At 48.1% G+C, this 27069-nt stretch overlaps 2 protein-coding genes across 2 annotated transcripts; one reads left to right on the top strand and one right to left on the bottom strand.

The window, feature by feature from the left end:
- Positions 1 to 4186: 4186 nt before the first annotated feature.
- LOC120509579 (meiosis 1 associated protein) lies at positions 4187 to 17634 on the top strand. The gene is made up of 9 exons (XM_039724394.1): positions 4187 to 4435; positions 6695 to 6877; positions 8734 to 8908; positions 13673 to 13846; positions 14370 to 14520; positions 15036 to 15177; positions 15702 to 15908; positions 16438 to 16593; positions 16770 to 17634. Exons 1-9 carry the CDS (start codon positions 4187 to 4189, stop codon positions 16914 to 16916), a joined length of 1584 nt encoding a protein of 527 aa, XP_039580328.1. The 3' UTR covers positions 16917 to 17634.
- Positions 17635 to 18921: 1287 nt separating this feature from the next.
- Positions 18922 to 25634, bottom strand: DOK1 (docking protein 1). Its single transcript, XM_039724796.1, has 5 exons — positions 25506 to 25634; positions 25103 to 25390; positions 22843 to 22951; positions 22246 to 22418; positions 18922 to 20457 (listed from the first exon to the last, which is right to left on the bottom strand). The coding sequence occupies exons 1-5, from the start codon at positions 25566 to 25568 to the stop codon at positions 19315 to 19317; spliced, it is 1776 nt and encodes a 591-aa protein (XP_039580730.1). The 5' UTR covers positions 25569 to 25634; the 3' UTR covers positions 18922 to 19314.
- Between the last annotated feature and the right edge of the window lie 1435 nt (positions 25635 to 27069).

Here is a 27069-nt window from a genome sequence, read left to right as displayed (position 1 = left end):
ACAGTAAGATTGAAACTTTAGACCCTGAGGTGACATCCAGGGTAGAAGAGCTGAGGTTGTAGGAGCCATGGAGGACAATTCCAGCCCAGGATTTTCCGTGGAGCCTCAGTGGTGATTCCCTGCCTGCAGCACGCCCTGCCCATGAATTATGCAGGTTTTTATCAGTGTGTTGACAAGGTGTCAGCCCGGATTCTTGATTAAGATGCCAGGGAAGATGGAGCAGCTGCCCCGTGAGGCTTCGTTAGCCGTGCCCATAATCTGATCACTGAGTTATTACAGTTCTTAGAACATTGAATTCTGGCAATTGCAGCCTGTCACTCACACCCTGATAGCCCAGCTCTCCTGGTGGGGTTTGAGTTGGCTGCTTTTCCACAAAATTCCACCTGGGAATTCTGTAGCAGTTTGTCCTTTCTCTGCTGCTCCCTTAAGGTTTTGCTATTTTTACTCATTTTTAGTGATTCAGGATATAAAAATGCCTTTTTTCCTACAATGTTATAGTTGCTCTTCTTTGAGGAAAAAAAAAAAAAAACACAAAACCAAGAACCTCTAAAGGTTATAATGAGTGATTTTAACACTAATATGAAGCGACAATTCTTGCTAAGGTTTGATGATTTTATGTCAATAAAAGCACAAGCCTAAAGCCATTTATTTATGATTGATTATAGCACTGATGAATAGAGTAACACATAATATCTTCTATTATACAGGATCTGGAATAATTTTGTTTCCAGTAGCTTGATTTTCTGCAAACTCTTCTGCTTTTTTGTCTTTATTCTTCTGTTCACCCTGACCTTTTTAAAGAAATACCTTCCTTTTTAGGCTAGGTGGAAAAAACTGTTCACACCAGAGGCCATCCACACTGCACAGCCAGTTTATTCTCTAGTAAACCCTCAGTTATGCAGCTTGGTCTGTTTTCCACATGAGAATATTCCTGTTTCCCAGGGGTTTGAAGCTTACTCTGAAAATTTCACCTTTTAAAACCAATTATCCTCAATCCTCTTTAACCAGTGGCTTTGGTGCTATGCCTTTTTAGACCTGGATATTATTTAATAATTTCTTTTTATAACAAACTAAGCACATAGGATGGTGTGCAACTGCAGAATGTCCTCAGCAGTCACAAATCGCTCACTATAAAGAAATTTCCTTTCTGCCTCTTTCTAGTTCTGCACAATTTGTGTCTCCTTGCATTGAGCAAAATGCACATCACCAGCCCTGACACCTGGAGAGTTCTGCTTTATTGAGCAATAACTTAATGTCAAATCAGCTGCCAGAACTTGCAGTTTACCCAATTCTCATGGAATTGTGGAGGATCCCTCGGGATGGGTTCTGTCAGTCCACCCAATGCCTAAATGAAAATGTCATTTTACCACAGAATTTTTTTACCACAGCAACTACTTCCACAGAATTCCTCCATTCTCCAGCCTCACTGGAGCTATAAAAGAGGTCAAATATTGTCAAATATTGTAGAGACATGCATATAAATCACATCAATATTAAGAAGCAGAGATTAATTAAGACACCACAATTATGAAGAAATTAAATTTAGTGGTAAGGAGCTATTTTAACAAAACCACTTTAAAATAAGCATAGTCCTTAATAATCCACGATTTAACCACATTCATCAGTGCCACATCCACACAGGTTTTAAATTTAGAGCTCCAAGTCAGTAAGAACAAATATTCCTCTCATTTAGTGCTCTGCACAGGAATAAATGTAGATGGAGCATGAGCAGCAGCTCTGCAGTAATAGTTTGGGAATACAAATAAGCAGAGTGCCAAGAATGAGAGAATTCATTCAAAATTAGGAAAACACTTTCTGCTTCAGCATCAAAATTAATTTTCCTCCCTGAAACCAATGCTAAGGCCCAACTCTCGTGGATTTGTGACAGGATTGGTTTTGTCTCCTTTATTTGAGGAAGCTCTGGGGGCTTGCAGAGTTCACTAGCACTGAAGCCTCATCAGAAAAAATTCAGACAGACAAGTGCATTCCCAGCTCCAGTGAAGTAATTGAGTAAAATCTGCTGTAAATTGAAAAGCTTCAGGAGAGACACTGATTAAAGTGGTATCTGGCACTTTTGCATTTGACAATCAAATTATACCAGAGGACTAATCAAAGCAAGATACCTACATGATCTACATCTGTATTTATAACATTTTCATCAGCTCTGAAGTGTTAATCCCAGTTTTCAAATTCAGGCTGTGATCACTCTTGTTTTGCCTGCACTGACAGGCATCCTAAGGAATCTTAAAAATTCAGATTTTTTTTTTTCTGTGATGATTTCTTGCTCTTCCCAAGCCTTACAGAAATTCTTACTCCAAAGTGCTGGAGGCTGTGGGAAATCAGTGTCTTGTCTCCTTGGAGACCATAAAAGAGCTGTTTGTGTGAGCTGAACACACCCCACAAATGACAGGCCAGAGCCCAACTGTGTCAATCCTTCTAAAACTTTTACTAATTCTGCTGGGAACAAAACTAAAGAAAAAATAAGAAAAAAAAATTGTCTTTTAATTGATAATTAAAGAAAAAAATTATCCCAGTTCATAACAAGATGTGTGCAGTTACACCAACACTTTTCTTTTTTGAAGCATTTCCTGTATCTTTAGAAACAGCACTGAAGGATTTGCATGGATTTAGTGAAGAGAGGATTTTTAGAAAAGCTTTTTGCTCATGAAGTAAAAAATACATTTTTGAACGAGAAAATGCTCTTGTGCTTCAGGTTGAAGGGAGATAGGGGTGGGGAACAAATGTCAAATTCAAGGTCTGTGGAGGAGCTCATCCCGGATGTTTGACTCTCTGAAGGACAAAAGTTGGTTCTTCATACCCACAAAGTAAAAATAAATAAAAAGTGTAAAAAAAAATAAAGTGAATTTTACCCACAAAATTAAATTCATGGATGTGCAGGATTTTCTTGCTGCTTCCTGCTGGCCTCTTTTGGCTTTTCCAGTTATTTGTCTCATGCTGCTGGGGGTGAAGGAACAGGGACTGTTCTCCCCAGGGTTTGGGTGCAACCTCCTGGCCAGTGCAGAATTTGGATTTAGATGTTTGTTAGTTTTTATTTATATTCCAGTTTTACAAACTGATTTTTATAGTACTCTATGTTAACAAATTAAAAATGGAGCTGTATTTTTTTTCTATAAGGTTTTTTAAGGATAAACTGTTTAATTAAGAAATTACACTTAAATTATTTTTTTACTTGTAACTTAATAACTACTTGTGGCTTGCAATGTGGATTTTTAAAATCTAATTACACAATATTGTTTAAATTCATGAAGAACAAGGGCTAGTTTTTCTTCTAAAACTTTTATTTTGTAATATATATATTATTATATTTTATAATTTTAAACTTTTAAGGTTTTTTCTGTGTGAAATGGATTGAGAGGTTCACTGGAGGAACATCCACAGGTTTTGTGCTCTGTGCTTTGCATTTGTGATCACTGAGTCTCTGTGTGTTAGAAGAGACTTGTATACTAAACTGGGCCTTCTCCCTTGAAAATTGAATGGGAATTTTGTATTTTTTTAACATATCCAGTCTATCCTAAAGATATTTCCAGAGAGAGCAGCAGTAGGTGTGATTGTCACCACCCAGTTTTAGTCTGATACTGAGAAAGGGAAACAAAAATTCAACTTACTCTGCATTAAGAAACTGTTTGTGATGAGGGGGAGAGAAATTGCAATCACTTAAGTATCTGAAGTGCTATTATACACTTTTATTTAAATGATACACTTATAATTTAAATTTTCAACTTAACAACTAACTACTTGTGGCTTGCAATGTGGACTTTTTTGTCTAATTACACAATACTACTTAAATCTATGAAGCAGGACTAGCTTCTGCCTTAAAAATTATATTTATATTTTTATATATATATATATATATATATATATATATATGTATTACTATATTCCAAAATTTTAAACTTTAGGTTTTCAACTATTTGATATTACACACTTTTAATTAAACTATACACTCATAATCTTGGTTATATTGTTTAATTTTGGAAGTTTTCTCTATGGCTTTAAGTTAAATGCAGTGTTCTCTTGGGGGTCAGTGCTTGTTAGCACAGAAAGTCTGAAATTCTCAGTAATTTTATCAGGGTTCTGAAGAGAGCCTCACTCATTGCTGTTCTTTATTTACTTCTCCTGTTTAGATGCATCACCGTGCACACAACACCCACGTGCTGCAGAAGCCATGAATTGCAGAAAATTCCCCTCAGGACCACAGAGAGCCTTCCCTGCTGCCAAAGCCCTGAGCCAGCAGCCATCCCACATCCTGGTGGTGGATGCCACCTCCCCTTCCTGGGCCAACACCTGCTCCGTGCTCTCCGAGGCCCTGGAGAACGTCCTGTGCCTGGCCTGTGGCCTGCCAGGGCCCTGCAGGGTGCCCCTGCTCAGCCTCTACGTGGTGCAGCCCCAGCAGGAGTGTCTGCTGCCCTTCACGGTACGTGAAAAAAAAAAATTAATTAATTATTTATATCTAAATTCATACCTAAAAATCTGTATATCAATTCGCGTCTTGAAAATCGGCCATTCTCCGAACGATCATTTTGCTGTGAGGTGAATTCTATGAAAGGGTAAAATTGAAAAGGAGGAGTGTCACTTTTGATCTGTCAACCTGATAAATTAGGTTTTTTGCTCTTCCATCCTAAAACATCTGTTTTGGAGCATCTGTTGCACCTTTCGTGTGCTGCTTTGTGCTGTGCTGCTTCTCTGTTGGAATTATCACACACTACTCGAGCTGGACAAATATTACCAGTGTGTAAGAGGTTCTAGACATTGAAGGGGAAAGGTGCAGAATTAAAAAAAAAATTTAAATATATATATATATATATCTGTGCTGAATGTCTATATATATATATAAAATATATATCTGTGCTGATATATATTCACAGATGATTCTGTGATTTCAGAAAAAGTTCTTTAAGACTAAATCCAATTCTAAACCCAGCACTGGCAAATCCACCACTTAAGCATGTTCCTAAGTGCCACATCCACACAGATTTTAAATACAGAGCTCTAAGTCAGTAAGAACAAATATTGCTCTCACTTATGGCTCTGCACAGGAATAAATGGAGAATGAGCAGCAGCTCTGCAGTAATAGTTTGGGAATACAAATGTGCACCTTAAAGTTCGCAAGAATTTTTGAAGTCATCCTGTTAGAAATAATCACACTGAGCATTCCCATTTACACAGCATCAGTGTAAACACAGAGGATTAACCCTTCCAATTTATACAGCAATGGTGGAAACATTCTGAAGAGTTTTGTCAAATCTTCACGTCTTGAGAAAAATAAAAAACCCAGAGGTCAAGAGTAAATGAGCAAATGTGATCTGCAAGAAGACTCTGGCTAATTGTGTTTGTTTTGTAAGAAAGGTTATAGATAGTGTGACAAGGACAGTATTATGATTGCTGCTCCTGATCAGCTGTCTTTTTAATTTAAACAACAATTCCTCATTTTGACAGTCACAGTTTTTAAAGGCAGAGGAGCCCTTAGATCACTGTTTTGTTTTGTTCTCATCACAGGCTATTATATTTCACTAAAGTACCCCTATTTCATTAAAACTTCCTTCCAGAAAGCCATCTAGTTTTGATCTGAAGACAAGATGGGTAATCTTGATAATTTCATCCAGTGGTTAATAATTGTCATTGTGAAACCTGTACCTGGTTCCTAATTTGCATTTATTTGCTTTATCCCCCAGGGATTTCTTAATAGATTTACTCTTCTGTCTAGATTGAAGAACATGCTTGTATTTTATCTTTTGTTCCTCTAAATAGGAGCAGGTCCCTTCTCTGTTCTGGCTGGAAAATCAAGAACAAATTATAAGTTTAACTGCAAAACATGTTTACAATGATTTTAATAATTCCTAAGCCATTCTTTGTATTCACTCTGCTGGCTTTTTGGGCGCTGCATTCCCATAGCAGCCATCAGCTGCTGTGCTGAAGCTGTTTTTCAGAGCTGTGTTAGACAAATCATGAAGTCAGGAAAGCCCCAGAGCTGAAAATAGAGATGGGGAGAGTACATGGGGAAGTGTCACACACACTTGCCCTGGGTTTAACCTTTCCTCTGTGCTTGTTTATGGTCTCTGTTCCCACTGGTCTCCCTAGCAGGAGAGTCCATAAAGCCTCCCTGGAAAGGGCAGGGAGGGCAAAAAAAGAGAAGCCAGAATGAAAGTAGATAGCTGTGAGGGAGAGTAAATGGTGACAAGATAAGAAATCACCATTGAAGCATCAAAAAATTTAATGTGGGACTGAGTGAGGACTGAGCAGAGCCTTTGCAGCTTTCCACTCAAAGCCCACCCTGCAAACCAGGGCTCAGGGGTGCTTCAGTGACCCAGAGCTCCACACACCTAAAGCAAACAAGTCAAATGTTCACCTGCTGCCTCCTCAGTGGGGAAGGTGACCTCTGGCAGCAGTGTCTTGTATTGCTGTCAATAAATTTGGTAGAGTTCACTCAGTATCTTTCCTGTGGTCACAATGTACCAGTTTAGCTGCTGAGTTCTTGGTGAGGCTCAGGTGAGCTGACTTCTCTGTGAGCACCAGCCTTCCTCCACATCATGGAGAGGTATTTCATGTTGTTTACCAGGTGCCTTGGTTTGAAAAGCCAGGTGTCTGCTAAGGAGGGCAGGAGCCTTCCCCAGCCACTTCTTGTAACCTAAGCCCCCAGCTTTTCCTTTCCTGCTCCCTGACCCCTGTTTTGCAGCAAGTGAAAGAAAACTTTGCCCGAGTTCAAGCCTGCATTTCGGAGCTGCGCTCGCTGCCGGCTGAAGGCTGCTTCCCCCCGGGGGGCAGCGGAGTGCTGCAAGCTGTGCAGGATGGATTGCAGCAGTTCAAGCAGTACAGCAGGCACACAGGAGCAGGAGGTTCCACAAATAGTTCTGTTGAGGTAAGAAAGTGCTGGGAGGGGAGTGGGAGCCATCCCACATCATTGTGATTTATAAACGTGTATTTCGTGTGCAGTGAACATGCAGAAAAATTTGGGTATTCAGCACTCTGGATGTTACAGAGATCCACAGAAGTCCTGAAGGAAGATATCAAGTCCTCAAATCCCTCTGGACAGATTGCTGTGGAAAAGGGGACACATCTAGGGAAAGCTGTCCTGGTCCAGGATCTGATAGATTTTGGTGGACACACTTTTGATGGATTTTGGTGGCTGCGTTTTCAGCTCCAAATGTGTGATTTTGCATAAATGGGAGGGAAGCTGCTAATAGCACGTGAGAACAGATGTGTGAATGCAGAAAGCAGAGCAAGGTTCACAGGAGGAAGTATTTTTTTAAGCAGTATCAACTGACATGAAAGGACAGGGAGTTATCAAGAGGAAAGGACTCACACAGGAATGTTTTCCTCTGGACAGCAGAAAATATCAGCTCCAAATAATCCTGCATTTCAGACTTCCCAGGCTCGGGATCCACATGCCAGTCATAAAAAGCAAATTGAGATTCCCACAAGTGAAATTTGCCAAGTCCTTCTGCTTTGTTTAGGTCCTTAAATCCTTCCAGAGTCTCACAGAGTCACGCTGTGATCAGGCTGCAATTGAGACTCACTCCCAGTGTCTGTCCAGGAAACTTTTCTGCTGATTTTCTACCTTTCTTGAGGCTTTAAGGTATTTTTCCTGACCATTTGAAAGGTGATTTGCACTTTAAAGCTGGGGGTTGGAACAAACAGAGCATGCTTTGGACACAAGACCTTTTCTGATACACAACAAAACCCAGGACATTTTCTACTATACTTGAAGGAGCAAGCTACATTAAAAATTAAGTTAATCCATGGATACAGGGAGTTTTTACTCCCCTAAGCAGTCCTTCTAGACTAGTTCTTCTAGATTATGCAATTATTCTTCTAGTTCTTCTAGATTATGCAATTATCCTTCCATTTCTTCTAGATTATGCAATTTTATTGTACTTCTCTTTGCAGGGGGATGTAAGACATGCTGCAGGGACAGGCTTGGGTCACTCACAGTCAGGAAGGGATTTTACCCTTACAAAAGGCCAAAAAAAGAGTTTCAAAAAAGGCTTCTTTTTTGTTCCAGATACTTAAGTGCTTGCAATTTCCCCCCTCCCCATCACAAGCATTTTCTTAATGCAGAGTAAGTTGAATTTTCTCAGTATCAGACTTTTTGTTTCCCTTTCTCAGTATCAGACTTTTTGTTTCCCTTTCTCAGTATCAGACCAAAACTGGGTGGTGACAATCACACCTACTGCTGCTCTCTTTGGAAATATCTTTAGGATAGACTGGATACATTAAAAAAAATACAAAATTCCCATTAAATTTTCAAGGGAGAAGGCCCAGTTTAGTCTATTTGAATTATAATTAATGTGCAAGTCCCTTCTTACACACAGAGACTCTGATTACAAGTGCAAAGCACAGAGAGCAAAGCCCATTAAAAAAATACAAAATTCCCATTCAATTTTCAAGGGAGAAGGCCCAGTTTAGTCTATTTGAATTATAATTAATGTGCAAGTCCCTTCTTACACACAGAGACTCTGATTACAAGTGCAAAGCACAGAGAGCAAAGCCTGTAGATGTTCCTCCAGTGAACCTCTCAATCCATTTCATGTTGGCTTAAATATGAACCAAAGCTCAACAAAAAAATATTGCTTATAAATCTGCTTTTGAAAAGATGAGAGATTTCAGCAAGATTTCTCCTCTCTCCATAGTGACACCAGTGCTACCCAACATCTCCACCTCCCAAGAGAGAACTGGGGTAGAGGCAGCCTCCTCATGCTCTGATTTGTGTTTCAGATCACCATTTTGACCAGCCAGCCCAGCAGAGACATGGTGAAGCAGCTGGAAAAGAAGCTACAAGACATAGACTTGGTGAGCCTGAGAAGAATACAGGTCATTGAGGTTGTGAAGAGAGATTTCCTGGAGCCTGAGGATGTGGAGCAGTGTGTGCCAGCAGAGGAGCCCAGCAGCGGTGAGTGGAGGACATTTTCAGGGAAGTTATGACAGTCCAACATCTTCCACTTCCCTTTGGGCCACTTAATGTCCCTTGGGTGAGTGGGAACTGCTGTGCTTGGAGGAAGTTTGTACCACAGCTCTTCTCTGGGGCTTGTAGAACTTCCACACCTCCTGTATTGTTGGGGTCCTGGATGTTGGAGTCCTGGATGCTGAGAATTCCAGACTTTCTGTGCTGGCAGGCACTGACCCCCAGGAGAACACTGCATTGACCTGAGGCTGTGGAGAAGGCTTCCAAAGTGGAATGATGGAACTGGGATTGTGGGTGTGGAGTTTGATTAGAATTGTGTGATATCACAGGGTGGAAAACCCAGAGTTTAAGGTTTTAGAATATAGTAATACATATATAGCAAGATTGAGGTTTTAGGGCAGAGGCTGGTCCTTCTTCACCTTCTTCTTCATGGGTTTGGTGGTATTTTGTAACTGGACAGAAAAGTCCACATTTTGGACTTTGAATGATTAGTTATTGGGTTAAAAGTGAAAATAATTTAGGTGTCATTTCTTAATGGGATAGTTTAGCCTTAGAGGACCTTGTAGAGAGAGATCCAAGGCCATTTTGTGCCTTGGTAGTGAAATGCTGCAGAACTCACTGCTTGTGAGACTGTAAAATAGATAAGAACTAATAAACATCTGAGTCTGAACACAAAATACCCTCTGGAGCGCTTCAATCACGACCTTGACAGGAAAAAGAAGCCAAGGACTGGCAGTGTATTACTTTTACCAAAAACTGGCAGTGTATTACTTCAGCTCTTGGTGTTATTTAAAATTCATGTGTGACACAGCTTCACTGTGGGGGTTAAAGAGAAAAAGGCATCAAGTTATGGGGGTAACACACTCTGAGCATGGAGGAAAGCAACAGCAGTGAGCAGGAACTGAATCAGAGACAAAAAACAGCTAAACAAGAGGCTTGGTCAGTGACAGTAACTCTTCCCACCAATGTGCAGCCTGGGAAAGAGGATTCTCTAGGGATTTTTTAAGTTCTGAATGAGTTAGAGATGGGACTTCAGAGCTTTTTAGATGATGTAGTTTATTTTTTTTATCTTCTACATAGGCAAAAAGAGTGAGTTCAGCTCACATTGTTACAGCATGGTCCATAAGACTTTTAGTCACAAGACTTTTTAAGGAGTTATTGACTAATAAAACACTGCAGTAATAAAGGATATTTATGGTTTTGACCCAATCCTTAAATATTTTATCTTATAGACCCATGCTGCAGTGTAAGTTTTCTTAGCTAATCATGTCGTGACACACAAACTCACACTACTGCATTCTAATGTCTTTGTTGACCTTGGTAGCTACTTTTATTTTTTTCTATATCTTAAACTCTAAACCTCTCAACTTTCTTTTACTTAGCTTAACATGTCTCTGCTTTAAACTATAAATCCAAATTCTTGCTTCTAGTACTTAAGTTTGGGAGCCTTTTCTAAAGTCTCAGATCAAATCTTAATTCTAAGCTTTGGTTTACAGGCCCAAAGTTCTGAGAATTCTTTGTATTTCAGATTCCAACAGGATTAAAAGGGGTTATTTCTGGTTTTTACTGAGGGACAGGCAGGGTTATTTGTCTCTTGCTGTTCATTTTCTCTCGTGGTTGCAGCAAATTTCTGGTCAGTTGTCAGAGCAGGGACTGGGAATCCTGCAGGGAATCCTTGGAAGGCTCAGCTCCACAGAGGAGGAGATGCTCTGTGCTCTGCTTTAGGGAATGCAAAACCCCACCCAAATGATTTCTAAATGGGGATTTTTGTGTAGCACTTTCACCCAGTAAATGGAATGAACATATAAATGTGGACATAAAGGCCATTGAAATGTCAATGATGAAATTCTAATTTTCTGAGTGGATGAACTATTTGCTCTGTAAGAAAAAGCAACAAGGGATGAATATGTCAGATAACTGGAAAAATGAGCCCAACTGGTTTAAGATGCCCACTGGAGCTCCCTCCTTCTGTTTCAGAAAATAAATCCATTTTACTATTAAAAAAATACAGTAAAGAGCATTGAATTTGCAAGATCCAGTGTACAGGAAGTGCAAGATTAGTGCTGTGTTGAGCTAGAAAATAAACATTGTGATGCAGCACTTAATCAAGAGCTTAATTCCACTGAGGATATTTCTTCCTTTAGTTTTTTTAGGGGTTATTTGAACCTACTTACATTTTTAATATCCAGAGCAGGATCAGGATACCCCCTCCAGGCTCATTCCCAGGTTAGTGCAGCTGGAAAAGACTTCACTAGTTTGAAAACCTCATGCTGGCAAATCTTAGAACAGCTTTGAACATGCTGAGGTCTCAGAACCAGAGCAAAGTGATTTAACTAAACCCCATGGAGAGCAGGACATTTGAGGTGGGAATAATCTGGAGGAATGACCAACAGGATGCCTGGCCTGGTCTCTAATTGAGAACAAAAAACCTCAAACAAACAAACAAACTTTTATTTATTATCATTATTATCATTAAATTATACATTACAATTCTATTGTATTATAATAATATTGTAATTATATTATATTATAAATTATCAATATAATTATACTATTATTATAACTATATACTATTAATTTTATATAATCAATATATTATCATAGTTATTATAACTATTATTATCATTATTATCAATAATAAGTAATTATATATTATAATTCTATTGTATTGTAACATTATAACTATATAGTATTATAAACTATGAATATAATTATACTATTATTCTTATTATAATGCTATTGTATTGTAATATTTAATTATATAGTATTATAAACTATGAATATAATTATACTATTATTCTATTATAATTATATAATGCTCATTTTAAAAATATTATTGTTGTTATTATTATTGTTATTGTTGTTGTTATTGTTATTATTGTTGGTTTTGTTATTGTTATTAGCATTTCTCTTCCCCTGCCTCATTACACTCCCTGAAAGCAGCTGAGCCTTGCCAGACCTTTTGCTAACAATATACTATTATTCTATTATAATTATATAATGCTCATTTAAAAAATATTATTGTTGTTGTTATTATTATTGTTATTGTTATTGTTATTATTGTTGGTTTTGTTATTGTTATTAGCATTTCTCTTCCCCTGCCTCATTACACTCCCTGAAAGCAGCTGAGCCTTGCCAGACCTTTTGCTAACAAAGGTTAATATTTGCATGTGCTGGAGATAACTGCTCCCAGCTCTTTCTCTTTGATAGAAACAAACAACAAGTCCTGCAGATAAAACATTAATGCCTTTTTTATAACCCCAGCCCATCTTCTGCAATCCCAGGGCTCCATTCCCTACCTGGGCTCTGCTCTCCAGAATGTTTGAGATATTGGCACCCCAACCTGGTTTTCCTAATTAATGCAGTGAATTTCTTTTAAAATTGTCATGTCTTGTGCCAACTGCAGATGTGGAAGTGATTAAATATATATTACAGAGGGGGAAAAAAAAAAAAACCAAAAAAAAAACAGGGAAATATTTACTGAGGGAAGAACTAAAGCATTTACCAGCCCCAAAACACAAATAATTTCCTTTGTTAGCTATATTTTGCTGTTTGTAAAAGTTAATTACATGGATTTCCTGGTGCTTTGTCTTCTGGGCTGTTAATGCCCTCTTCAGTGCACATCCCTGAGAGAAGCCCAAGTCTAGAATCTGCAGGGAATGCATCCAAAACAGGATCATCCTGCAACAGTGAATTCTGCAGGGAAATGGGAGCAACACTCAGGGCAAGGGGATGCAGCTGGGAACAGCTCAGTTCATGAAGAGCAGCTTTGAATTAAAAAAAAATAAATAAAGAACCAAAAAAGAAAACAAAACCAAGTAAAGAACTGAAAAAATAAAAGAATGAAATATCCTGGCAGCCAGGGACAGTCAGAGAGGATAAGGAAAGGTTTTTAGTAGCAAGGGCAGTGTGAAAGATCTGTTGTGAGTGGAAGTTGAGGCTGCTTTGCTGCAGACACACCACCAACACAATCTCTCCCTCAAGACAGTCAAAAAGTGTGTCCTGCAGAGCATTTGGAGAATTACAGTCATTACAGTAGTCCTGGATTATTTGCCAGCTAGAAATCCATTCATTTCTTGGGGTTTTTCTTTCGTTTTGGGGTTTTTTTTAATGCATAAGTGTCATTTTCACCAAATGGCATTAGAAATGAAAAGATATCTCAGTGGAGATGGATGCAGCACTGTTTTTTAATCCCCCTGCTGGCCTGCTAAACACAAGGAGGGGAAAAAGGCTATTTCTGCTATTTATTCATCTTCTCAGAAAGCCTTTCCACATCCTGGCTGCATGGTAAAGCTATTAGTGCTACCACACTCTGTCTTCTGTGTTTACAAGTGGTTATATTGCACGTCTTATGCAATTTGCAAATTGGATTTTTTTCTTCCCTTATTTTATTTTATCCCATTTTATTCTTGTTTATCTAATGGACTTCAAGCTAGCTTCAGTTTTTCCTTTCCCTTTATTTTATTTAGCCCATTTTATTGTTTATCTAATGGACTTCAAGCTAGCTTCTCATCTGGATGCACCTTTGAGTATTATTTGTGGGTAGTTTTGGGGTATTTTTGGGGCTTATCTTGTTTATATCCTGCCTAACTCTGTTCAGCCTACATTTCTCTCCATGCTTCAGAGTTGTTCCTACATCAAACCACATTTGTCTGCACCTCCAACAAAGGAGTTTAATAATTGCTGAAGAAATCTTTTCAATGGCTGAAAATCTTGGTGCTTTTTCACCTCCTTTTCCTTTTTTTCCTGCAGATATGGCAATCCTGGGAATGGACATCGAGGTGCAAACTGTAGAGGACAATGTCATCAGCCTGGAGATGCTGTTTAAAACATGGCTCCATGACCATGGCACAGAGAGGGAACAGCTCCATCTCCTCCTTCCCTCAGGAGGTTTTGGCCACGCTGCTGCACCCAAGAACAACTTGAGTATTTCATTTTCTCTCCCCTCTGCTCCATTTCTAGGAGCTCCTGAATCCCTCAGCCTTAAAAGGTACCCAGGATTGTCCTATGGGCACCTTCCCTCCCATTTAGAGACCCAGGTGAGGTCTGTGGATAGCTTGGAAAATCATCAGGCTTACAAAGCTGCTCTTTGCTGCCACAGCTGCTGAGGCTGCAGTTGTTTCCATTCTGCAGCAAAAATGTGCCTGGAGGGGCATGTGAATTTACAGCCACGTGGCCAAGGTAAAAAGGAGCCTTGAGAATTGAATAGCCCTGAAAATTGTGTTCAAAACTGAGTCTGTGCCAGAGCTGCACTTAAATGAAGGCTGTTTTACAGAGAGCTGCACTTAAATAAAGGCTGTCTTGCAGAGGGATTTGGGGACAAGCTGATGCCTTGTGTCAGGCTTTGGTATTTGTCTTCCTCCAATAATTGGTAGAAAACATTAATTTTTAAGTGCTTTGAGCATGTCATTGCCAATCCCAGTGACCTAAACCATTCTCCTTCTCCCAGTGTGCCTGAAGTGTGACTTGCAGGAGAGGCTGCTGGACCCAGCCCTGCTTTTGGGGACATCTGATGGCTCTGGGAGAGCAGCAGATGCCACTTCTCCCTGGCACATGACAGCCTGGCCATCCCCAGCTCTGCACAAACTCCGGGTGCTGAAGTGAGTGGTGCTCCTTGTCCTCCACTGGGTAACTGGGGCAGGCTGGAAGAAAAGCTTCACTTTCCTGGGGCCTGCTGACATCACCAGGAGGCTCTGGGGTGCTGGTGAGCCAAATTCTGGTGTGAAAAACCCCCAGTTCCATCACTCTTCCTCTCATGGAACAGCACAGCCCACATGCAGACCACAATCACACCTGGTGTCACCACAGCACTCAATGAGGGTGACACCACAGATGCCATTCCTCCAAAAGTTATTTTGCCCCAGTGAAATGTTTAATGGCAGTAATTCTACTCTATCATTACCTAATGAGGCCACAGCAATTAATTGGATGCCAGAGCCTAAGCAAAACCTCACAGTGCTGTGATTTCACCTAACAATTCACTTTCCTGGCAGCAGTTCATGGCACAGGCAGAGCACAGAGATGCCCTTTAGTTAGGAAAAAAAAACAAACAGGATAATTTCTAAGCTGTGCAGTTGTTCTTAACTGAGCACTAACATGAGCTGTATCCTGGCAGGGCTCTGAAGTCTGAAGGGGTCTGTGAGTCTGTACTCTATGGGCTGCCCTTCATCATCAAGCCCACAAGCTGCTGGCAGCTGGACTGGGATGAACTGGAGACAAACCAGCACAGCTTCCATGCTTTGTGTCACAGTCTCCTGGTGAGTGTGTGACAGTGGCAGTGTGATGGGGAGGGATGGCCAGGGAAGGGAACAGTGAGGGCACACCTTGTAACATCTCTCTGGTTGCACCAGGAAATATTTTAAAAGCTGCAACCTCATCTTGTGGGCCAGAGTTGGGCTTGTAAATCCTTCCATCTGCTGGAAAGATGCTACAGCTCCTCAAAGCTTAGGGAAGACCCTCAAACCTACCAGAAATGAGTGTTTGGAGGTGTGAAATGCAAATGCCAGGGCTGGAGTTAGACTTGCAACTTTAACAGCAAAAATAATTAACCAGGACTTGGACTGTGGAGAACTGGCTGTTACTGACAAGCTGCAAACCAAAATTGGGTGTTTTTCTTAAGAACTGACTTGCTAAAAAACAAACCAAATGTCATACTGTCCTCAGCCCTGCTGCAGAATAGTTTCCCTTCCGTGGTGTGTGACTGTGCCTGCCCTGAGCCCACGGTGGCAGGGCTGAAGGAAGTGGCTGCTGCTGTTGTTCACACCTGGATTTTGCCCTTTAGAAAAGGAAGTGGATGCTCTTGGCCAGGCATGAGCCCCAGAACACTGGACCAAACTGGAACGTGGTGGTGCACCCCTATTATGTCATCGTCCCCTCTGACTCTGCCACTCTCCTGGTGAAAGCAGTGGCCATCAGGGAGCTCCTGCTGCCATCAGCCTTCCCAGTCCTCCTGGCTGAGCACCCCGAGCAGGTCAGGGGCCCCATCGAGGTGAGTCACTCATTATCAGCTCTCGTTATCACCTCAGCTGATAACGAGAGAAGGAAATGGCTGTGACAATGTCTAGTGACAGCTGAAGTGTGATGGTGCACTCCAGAACTCCTTCCCAGCAGACAGCTTTCTCCATGGACAGCAAATACCTGTCCTTGGGAGCAATGTTGGTGTCTGTTGGGTGGAAGAGGCCTTGTGAGGCAGAGTTGAGGGTGACAGTGCCCAGAAAGGAAGTTCCAGCTTCTTGGCTGATTCTGGGTATGGGAAAGGGTAGGACTGCATCCTACAAGGGAATGTTTAAATCCATTAACATCTGTTTGGAGATGCCTCTTGTTCTACACATGGCTAAGAGTGCTCCTTATGGTTTGCAGCACAGCCAACAATCCCTTCACCTTTCACTGCAGGGTGGGTGGTTTGGAGTGTCTACAACACTGTCCCTGAAAAAGAAACCAAAAAAACCACAAACATGCAAACCCCACAGCCTCCACCTCACATCCTGTAGCAAACTCAAGTTCTCCCTTCCAAGCAGAGCGCCCTGAACAACTTGGAAGTGGAAGTTGCTTACAACCCCTTGCACCTGAAGAGCAACCTCTACAAGTACCTGAAGAGCTCCTTGTACAAAGCTCCCCCCCGGCAGCAGCCCCAGCCCCGGGAGCAGCGCCCGGAGCGGCACCAGCCCAGGCAGGTGAGTGAGTCCCTGTGTGTGAGCAGCCTGCCCGGGGGCTGATGTCCCCTCCTGGCCAAATTCCAGCAGATTGTGCCCTCCTGGTCAGATTCCTGCTGCAGGCAGCTCCCTGTGCTGGGTGAGGCACAGCCAGCACCTCCTGCCACAGGGATTTGTGTTTTGTCCCTGTCTTGCAGCCTCAGAGCAGAGCCAAAGCTGCAGTGGCTCCTCTGCTGATGGCTCCCTCTCCCCTGCAAACGTTCAGATCACCAGCAGCAGCAGCCAGGAGAGGCTCCTGTGAGGGCTCCCTGCTCCCCAAGGAGTATGAGGAGTTCTTACAGTGAGCTGCCCCTGGGCAGGCACAGGTCCTGGCTCAGCAGCTGGCCGGATGTGGTCAGGCAAGACACCGAGCTTGGCCTTGGCCAGGCAGGCACTTCCCATCGTTTGTTCCTCCTCGTTGTTGTTTCACGTTGTGTTCGTCACCGAGCCAGTTCTGCAGGAAGTTTGCTGCTCAGGGACCCTCTGTCCAGAGATCCAGCTGTCCCCTGCAGAAGCAGCACCACGTATTTCCTGTTCTTGCCAGCACACGTCACCAGCCTGCCTCAAATTTGGGTTTGTGAGACTGGGCTAGCACAGGCCACAAATCACAGATTGCTGTCAGTGGGAGCAGAAGAGCTGCAGGCAGGGCAGGGAGGAAATCAGACAGTCGTGCTGAGCTGCCCTTATCCCACAGCAGCAGGTTCAGTGGGGTGGTTGAATAGGAATGAAACAGGGCTCTTGGATTTAATCTTAAAGCCTGGAGTTCTGCTCTCCAGATGATTTGGTTACTTCCAAGATTGGCCTTGCTGTCCAACGCCCCAGCTAGTGAAGGGGGTTGTAGCAAATGCCAAGCCAGAGCAATTCCAGAGAATTCCTGGCCAGATACCAGCCTGTTTTTCAGTGCTGGGGTGGGGTAGGTGTGAGCCCAGGACAGCTTGAGCAAGCCAAGGTGGGGTGGTCTCACTGAGCCCCTGATACCAAGCAGAGTTTGTGTTCTACTTACCTGGTTCTGAAAAGCTGTTCCAAAATAAAGTTACCCTCCATGGAGCTCACTCTGTGCCTGTGGTTCCTGACATGTCCAGCACTGCCATCCCACCAGTGCCCTGTGCTTCCTGGGAAACAGCTGCAGGGGAGCAAGGGCATGAGGCAGGCACCACAATCCCATCCCTTCTCCCTGGGATCCCAGCTCTGACAGGCCCAGAGGCAGGGGCTGGCTCTTCCCATGGCCTGGCATCTCATCAGGCAGCTGCTGGGGCAAGACATCGAGGGCAGGTACCATGGCAGACAGGGCAGACACCCCTGCAGGCACAGGGATGGTTGGGTGCAGGAGTGAACACACAAATGGCCCAGCCTGGGGCCTGCAAACCAGTCAACAACATAAAAATTATAAAATCAGGTTTAGGGAGGAGGCAGCAGGGAGGCAACCAAGTTTTTGGAACCATCTCAGCCTCCCTCAGATTTCCCAAAACCCAAGAGAGTTTTCCCTTCTCCTGCAGCAAAACCCCAGTGGAGAAGAGGACCCAGCAGAGGGGAACAGCCACAAATTGGTCCTGGCCACAGCTGAGCTGTGTTTTTACAGGACTGAGCCTTCCCCCTGCAACCAGGGCACCAATAAATGCCCAGAGTTCATCACCTCATCACCATCTCACCAGCCTGGGGACCTGAACCTCCAGGCTTCCCCAACAGTTTGGCTGAGCTGGGGCTGCAGAAGTGGAGCTTAGCCCTCTGCAGAGGTGCAGCACATTGCTGCCTGTCACCTGCCTGTTCTTTGGGTACCCACAGGCTGCCACACCTGCAGAAGTCACCAGCAGCCCCATCCAGACGTGGGGACAGCCAATGCCAGCAGGCCTGGTGTGGCCCCACACAGAAAGCACAACCTGTTTTTCTCCTGGGTAGGCTTCTGGCCAAGGCTGGCCACGCAGCAATCCCACAAACCACGCAGCAGGCATCACAGATTTGGCCATTAAACTGAATGGGAACCAGACTGGGCCCTTCCAGGCCTCCCAAAGCAGCTGGGAGCAGGGAGGATCAGCAGTGGGATCAAGCTGGAGAAGGAGAGATCCTGTGACTCACCAACAGCCACCGAGCTGCAGCAGAGCTGGCCCCTGTCCCTGTCCCTGCCCAGCCCTGTGCCTGGAGGCCATCACACATCTGAGCCTGATTTCCCCTAATCCCCTGGCACCAGGGCATGCAGCCACAGCTCAGCCTGGCAGGCACTTGGCTTTGAGGCTCCCTCTTGGCTCAGTAGCCCTGGCACAGACACAAACGTGCACCTGCACCTCCCCATCCACGCCACAGGCAAACGTGTCGTTCTGAGACATACAGACTTTAATATTAAAATAACTTTGTATAAAAATACTTTTGGAGACTGACGGCAAGCAGCCTTCCACACACCATAAAAGGCACCAGAGCTCTGCAGCCTGGTCAGACAGGAAGCCAGAGCAGAGCCAGAGCAGCAGGTAGAGGAAAATACCAGCCCTCCTGCAGATCAGAAGGCACAGTGGAGCCAGCTCCAGAGCTGGGGCTTGCACCAGCCACAGCTCTCTTGCTGTTTCCCTCCAGGGAAACACAGCCTCTCAGCACTGGTGAGAAAAGGGGCTCTGCCTGAGCCCAAACAGCCCCAAGTCATCCTGGGGAGGAGAAACCCAGCTGGCACTGGGGTGTCCAGTCCCTGCTGGGATACAGACACAGAGCAGCAGCAGCTTATATCTCCCCTAAATCCTCATAGAGAGGGAACAAGCTGTACTCATCCACACACTGCTCCTTCTTCTGCAGCTGCTGGGGCTTCACCACCTGGCTGTAGAGCACCTCCACGTTGTTGTTGTTGCTGCTGTTGAGGCTGGGTTTGGCGAGCACCTTCTCAGGGGCCGCGCCGCCCCATCGCCTGCCAGGCTCCTCCACCCTTTCTGCCCCTTTGGGGATAAAGGCTGCCGGGGGCTTGGGGGCTGGCACCGGCTTGGGGTTCTTGGCCTTGGCCGGGAAGGTGGGTACCGAGTAATCGTCAGTGCTGGGGTTGTAGGGGTACTCGTAGCCCCCCTTGCCATCGTGGCCCTGCGTGCGCCAGGCCTCGCTGGTGGGCCGCGCCTCGTCGTAGATGTAGGCGAAGGGATGCAGCGAGCGAGGGGCACGGCCCTCGGGCTCGTCGTAGATGTGCTCCTTGTGCCCAGGGGGGGCCTGGCCACGACCCTCGGCCCGGCCCTGCCCCTCGGACACGGGCCGGACCTGCTCGTAGGGGCCCGAGTACGGCGGCAGCACCGGCAGCCGCGGCTTCGGCTCCTCCGCAGCCCCGCCGGGCGCCTTGGCCACGCTCACGGCCTTGCTGTCCACAGGGTCCGAGTACAGCGGGTCTGGCCACGGCTGCAGGCCCTTCACCGAGTCCAGGGGCTCCGAGTACACACTGGACGGGTCCTCGGCCGGCGGCACAGCACGGAGCCCCTTGGGCAGAGGGGAGCGTGGCGGGGTGCTGGACACCGTGGGCTTGGCCGGTGGCACGGGCAGCTCTGGCAGAGTCCGGCTCTTCAGCAGAGATGTGGCATCTCTCTCTTCTGCTGCTGCTGCTGCTGCACCAGCCCTGGGTGCCAGCCCTGCTTTGGGTGCCGGGGTGTCGTCCCCCTCAGCGGGCAGCTCCAGGCTGAGGTTGTCAGCCAGGGCCTGGCGGATCTGCACCACGCCGGGGCTATCGGCTTCCAGCGAGTCGCAGCTCTGCCGGTTCTCCTCCACCTGAGCCTTCTGCTCCTGGATGGAGGCTTCCACCAGGCGGAAGATCTCGTTGCCCTGCTTGGTCTCAAAGGTGAAGTTTCCGGGTCCTGAGTCACAGCGCCTGCCAGCCTCGAAGGAGAACATCACCTGAAGGGGAAGCAGAAGTGTCACGTCCTGCTCAGCACCCAGCACGTTGTGCAGGCTGTGCTTCCCACCAAAGGGAGTGTGGCTGCAGCACTGATCCTGCACATCCTGCAGGAGAGACTGCCCTGAAATCCTGCCCTGAAATCCTGCCCTGAAATCCTGCTCCTTCCACTCCCACAGCAAGGGCCAGCCTGTGCCCAGCAGCTGGGCAGGGAAAGGCCACACTACGAGCTGTAGAGCTGGAGCACACCTGAGGGGACATCACTGTGAGTGCCCCAGAGAGCTGCAGCTCCTGCTGGAGCCCTGCTGCCTTACCTGAGCAATTCCAGCAGATTCTACCACCTTCACCAGATAGTCTAAGAAACAACACTGAGGAAGGAGCAGGGTGAGAAGCTGAGTGACAGTTCAGCAGGGGAAACTAGCATGGAATCTTAGGAAAGAAGGGAGTGCTCTGGAAGCAAGAGATACAAGAGGAAGAACAGGGCTTTCCACAGGAGAAAGCTCAGCAGCAGCAGCTCAGTTACCAAGAGTAAATACAGCACTGACCTACCAGCATTAATCTGTTCATGGTAAAAGGTCCTTTAAAGAGAAGTCTTGCACCAGGGCTGTGCTTCCTCTGGCCTGAGCACACGCTGGTGAGCAGGTTCCCACCAGCTGACGCCCACACTCTTCCTGAGCCTCATTCCCTTAACCAGGGGACATTTTCTGCCTCTCTCACAGGCAGCAGCAGCCCCTGCAGTTGCTACAAAAGTCTCTGGGGACAAACTTCTTTTTATGGGTCAGTGCGCTGAACAGAAGCACAATCAGACCCTCTCTGCTCAGGTCACTGCAGGTGCAGCTCCCCACACCCTGCAGCTCTCCTCCTGCCCCCAGCACAGACTCTGCAGATGAGCTGGACACCCCCACAAGGACAGCTCGGTTTCCACCTGTGCTTTGGGAATGTGCCACAAAAAGCACGATAAGCACAGTGTGACCAACATGGTCCCTGCTATAAACAGCCCCAGGACACCACTGAGCAGCCCCAGGACACCACTGAGCAGCCCCAGGACAGCACTGAGCAGCCCCAGGACACCACTGAGCAGCCCCAGGACCCCACTGAGCAGCCCCAGGACAGCATTTCCTTCCTGTCCAGCGTGGCCCACACCCCTTGCACTCAGGGTAGCAGCAAGGCAGATTGGGGACTCACTGCAGGAGGACTCTGGAGAGGGGCAGACCTTCAAAGGTCAGTGAGAACAGGAGCAATTCCCCCACGGAGTGAACAAATCCAGAGCAACTGGTGTCTCAAAGCCCCTCTGCTCTGGCCACCATCCTTAGGAGGGAAGGACTGAACCCGGGGCAGAGACAGGAGTGCCAGGAGCCAAGGTTCCAGGAGCTGGGGAGAGCGTGTGTGCAGCCCTGAGGGATGTCCCTGCTCCTGGCACAAGCTGGCAAGTGCTGGGATGGAGAAGAAGAGCAGCAGAGGCAATGGCCTCAGCGAAAATGGGACAGCACAGAGGGCATGCCCATGCCTGTGTCCTGCCAGCCAGGTGACAGGACAGGAACTGAGTTCAGCCAAGCCCACCAGGGGCCGCAGCAATCCTGGCAGGGCTGGCTGCAGGAATCCATGAAAATGGGACAGCACAGAGGGGATGAGTGTCCATGCCTGTGTCCTGCCAGCCAGGTGACAGGACAGGAACTGAGTTCAGCCAAGCCCACCAGGGGCCGCAGCAATCCTGGCAGGGCTGGCTGCAGGAATCCACAAGGGCACAGCTACAGGGAGCAGCTGCAGCACACGGGGCCCCCGTTGCCCACCTTGTCCCGGCCGTATCTCCGCAGCAGGCGGTAGGGCCAGACGTAGAGGATCCTGTCTGTCCGTGGCTCCTTCAGCACCAGGCTGTCCCGCTCCGCCTTCAGCACGTAGCTGCCACGCAGCTCGCAGCGCTCCGCGGCCTCCGTCCGCTGCACGGTCACCCAGAAGGTGTTCACTGTGGGGACAGGGCTGCTCAGGGCAGGGCAGGGGACACACAGCCCCACTGCGGGGACAGGGCTGCTCAGGGACACCAACCCCACTGCGGGGACAGGGCTGCTCAGGGACACACAGCCCACTGCGGGGACAGGGCTGCTCAGGGACACACAGCCCACTGTGGGGACAGGGCTGCTCAGGGACACCAACACCACTGTGGGGACAGGGCTCCTCAGGGACACCAACCCCACTGTGGGGACAGGGCTGCTCAGGGACACACAGCCCCACTGTGGGGACAGGGCTGCTCAGGGACACAGCCCACTGTGGGGACAGGGCTGCTCAGGGCAGGGGACACAGCAATGCCCAGCGTGGCCCCAGCGATGGGGCAGCAGCAGGACAAGGCTCTGTGGACGGTGGCCCCGAGCCAGGGCAGCAGCAGGCCCCACCTTCATCTCTGGAGTAGTAGATGGAGTTCACGGCCATCTCCAGGGCTGGTGACTCCCCGCTGCCCTCTCGGCCGTACTGTGACACCAGGCCATCGCTGGGGCCATTTCCCTGCCAAAGGAGAGAGATCAGACCCAGAGCTCTCTTCCCACATCAGCCCCAAGGCCACCTTGCATGGCCTGAGCCCTGCTGCCCTCTCCAGCCCCACAGCCCGGCTGTGCTGCACCCTGCCCACCCCAGAGCTGGCCACAGCACCCCCTGAGCCCACAGGAACACGGACCAACAGGGCCAGACAGCACAGGGGGCACTTCCCTGAGCTCCTGGCAGCGCCCTGTCCCCAGCTGGGCTGTGCAGTGACAGGGTACAGGGCAGCACAAGGCACAGAGCTGCCCCCAAAGCATGGCACAACCCAAACACAGCCTCCTGGCCATGCCATCCCTAGCACAGGGGGCTGGTGACACAGGGGGCTGATGGCCTGGTGACAGGGGAAGCTGATGGCCTGGTGACACAGGGATCTGTGTCCTGCCCTGCCCAGGAGGACAGGGAGCCTGCAGAGGGGAAGCGAGCGCTTCTATTTTAGCACATGCAGAACTGAAAATGCAACACACACGCTGTCAGCGACTGTGTCCCAGCAGCAGGGCCCCCAAAGGGCCAGGGAGGGGACACAAACCCTTGGTGCTTCCAGAGATCCTCCTGCAGAAAAGCCCCTCACACAGGACAGGCTCCCTGAGCCCTGTGCAGCTGGCACAAGGCATGCTCAGTGCCTGGAGCTGCTCCTTGGGGCTGCAGCAGAGGGTGCATCTTGCAGAAGGCACAGGCCACAGTTTCAGTTTAAAACCCACACACATGAGCTTCTTAACCCAAAAAAGGGGCATCCAGCCCTTGTGGTTGGGTCACAGAACCTCATGTCCTGAGAGCTGATAGCAGCAGCTCCTCCTCAGCTAAAGCATCAACACAGCAGGGCTCCAGCGTGGACTGGAAAGCCAAGGGCCACCAGATCTGCCAGAGCCTCCATTTGACTGCACTTCTCATCTTCAAAAGGAAATTAGAAAAAAAAAATCTGTTCTGAACTCCAAATGATCTCTGGCCCTAGTTCCCAAGCTGCTGGACCCTGCATGCCCTCTGGGCAGGAACATGACACAAAATCACATTCTCCATGCAGATGATCAGCAATCCCAGCTGAGCATCCCCAGCTCTGTGCAGAGAGGCCACGTGCAGCTCTTGTGCCTCCTGCTTCAGGTCAGGCCTTTTTAAAAACACATGCCAGCCTCGTAGCCTTTTGCTCCCAACCTCCTAAACTTTCAGCTTGCTTCTCAGGCCCACAAATGATGGCTCCCATGTGGGGGATGGCAGCTCCAAGCAGGTGCTCCCTGGCCTGGCCACCACCCTGCCCCGCTCCCAGGGTGTGTTGTGTCCCCAGCTCAGCCCCACAAGCCACTTTCAGGGCAAAGGCTGCAACCCTGACTGCACCAGGAGACACAGAGACAATTCCACCAGTGCCTCCCAGCCCTGGTCTGCTGCACAGACACACCTGGCCTGCCAGGAGACTGCAGGGAGGGACAAAGGTAAATCACACTCAAGGGACATCCTGGGATTAACAGCCCTCCTGCCAGGCAGCCCTGCCCAGCACTCCAAGCCTGGAATCAGCTGGAGCCCAACCCAGGGCTCTGCAGACACCTCCCAGGAGGGAGAGGCAGCGCTGTGGAGCTGGGCAGGCGTGGGCTGCTGTCCCAGAGGGCACAGAAAACCACGCAGCCAGGGCACCCGCTGACAAACAGGCTGGCACACTGCTGCCCAGCAGCTCCAGGGCTGCAGAGGAGGGGCTGGACAGGGTTCCAGAGCCCACAGCAGCAGCCAGGAGCGAGCCCCGAGGCTGGGAAAGGGGTTCCAGGTCCTGGAAGGCTCTCGAGGCTCTGCTTCCACCCTGGCTGCTGTGGCAGGAAAGGCAGCAATGGCTGGGCCAAGAGGAAACGCTCCTGGCCATCAGCTGGGCTCCTGCCAGCTCTGCAGGGCCAGCACGGGCTCTGCACCGGGCAAGAAGAGCCCGACTTGAAATTCGGAGCCACAACCTCGAATTATTGACAGCACAGCCGAGGAGCCCCACAAACCACAGCAGGAGCCACCGAGAGCGCCAGGGCCGGGCACTTCAAACCTTTACACCTCAGGGTGTCCTCCCCGAGCTGCCAGGCGCCAAGGTGCCACCCCACACGCTGCCACCCGTGTCCCGTCCTGTCCCCGGCTCCCGCCCAGCCCGGGGCTCACCGGGAAGGCGATCTGGCACAGCTTGGCCACCCACTCCTCGCTCTGCTGCTTCTCGGCCGCGAAGAGGAAGCTGCGGTCGCGGGTCTCCAGGCGGAAGGTGGCGGTGCCGGCGCGGGGGCCGCTGTCGCCCACCGGGGCCACGCTGGTGCAGTCGCTGAGCCGCACCACGGTGCGGGCGAGCCGCCGGGTGCCCGCCCGCCCGGCCGGCTCCTTGCAGTCGAAGAGCTCGAGGCGAGCCACGCCGTGCTGGCTGGCCGGGTAGAGCGCGGACCAGCCGCGCTTCCAGCGCTGCGGGCAGCGGGGTCACAGCGAGCCCGCCGGGGCCGCCGCTCACCGGGAGCGGCCCCGGAGCTGGCGGGGAGGAGGGGAAGAGGGAGAGGGAGGGAGGGATGGCCCGACTCACCTTGGTGCCGAATTTGTGGCTCTGCTGCACCAGCAGCGGCCCCTCCATGGCCGGCGGCTCCATCCCCGAGCGCTTCCGCCCGCGCCGCTGGGGCGGGCACCGGGCGGGACCGGGACGGGAACGGGGACGGGGCGGGGACCGGGCGGGGATGGGGCGGGATGGGGACGGGAACGGGGCGGGGACCGGGCGGGGACCGGGATGGGAACGGGAACGGGATCGGGATGGGGACGGGGACAGGACGGTGAGGACACCGGGATGGGGATGGGACGGGAACGGGGACGGGAACGGGGACGAGGCGGGGACCGGGAGGGGACGGGAACGGGAACGGGACCGGGATGGGGACGGGACGAGGACAGGGACGGGATGGGAACGGGGACGGGGCGGGGACGGGCACCGGGATGGGGACAGGGACCGGGACGGGTACGGAGACCGGGATGGGACGGGACAGGGACGAGGACCGAGATGGGGACCGGGATGGGGACGGGAACCGGGGACGCGCGTGTCAGGGGCGGGGCGTGCTCGTGCGCGTGCACGCGGGCAGATGTGCGCGCAGCTGGGCGCGTGCACGCACGCGCGTGTGGAAAGCGCGTGTTACACGGCTCTGCGCAGATATTCACAGTGTGCGTTGTGTGGTGTTGATTAGCAGTGCAGCATTAACATTTTAACAGTACGATAAATGTAGTTTTGTAGTTAAAAGGTGACTTTTTGTCGTTTTCCACACGTGACACAGGCGTGTGCTCTCCACGGGGAGGGAAAACGCGCTCGGATGGGCCGAGGGTAAGCGAGGTGTGAAAAACGCCAACCACTTGTTTTTAGGATTTTAAAGTTTAATAGTAATAAAGTGGTTATTAAAATAGTAATAAAATTAGAGTAATAAAAATTTGGACAATTTGGATTAGGACAATATGAGATAATAAAAACAAAGAGTTACAGACGGTCCGGGTACCTTTTCTGGGCAAAATAAGCCCAGAAAAGGGCACCCATTAACAGAGGATTAACCCTTAAAATCAATAGCCTGTTGCATATTCATACACCTCATACAGGATGCATAAATTCTATTCAAACAAAGGATTCTGTCTGGTCAGTGTCAACTTCTTAATGAGCAAGCCAGGAAGAAGTTAGTTCCTTCTGATAATGGAGCAATAAATTCTTTTTCTCTGAAAGATTCAGGTGTCCGGTGGCTGCTGTCTCAGTGCAAGTCCTCTCTTTAAAAACGAGTATCTTACATAGCATAGTTTCTATTTTAACATTATGTTCTAACCTAAAACTACATTTAACACACTACTTAAGAAGATGAATACAGCATCACTTTCTAACATAACACATACAATATTCATTTGAATATTTACAAAAAGCCAGTCATAAAATACACATTTTTCACAGAGGGCAATATGGGGCGTGGACAAGGGAACAGGTGAGGTTCAGGACAGGACAAAGGAGTGATGGAAAAAGGACAGGAAAAAGGAGTGATGTTTTTGCCAGGAGAAAAAAAAAATTAAGTGGAGGACTAGAGGCTGCTTACCTCAAGCTTATAGTCCAAGAAAATCATGGAATAGCCAGGTGC

The sequence above is a fragment of the Passer montanus genome, unplaced genomic scaffold (assembly GCF_014805655.1).
Source record: "Passer montanus isolate IOZ18808 unplaced genomic scaffold, ASM1480565v1 scaffold109, whole genome shotgun sequence".
NCBI lineage: Eukaryota > Metazoa > Chordata > Aves > Passeriformes > Passeridae > Passer > Passer montanus.
The sequence above is the reverse complement of the archived record's forward strand: the minus strand, read 5'-3'. Positions and strand labels throughout refer to the sequence as shown.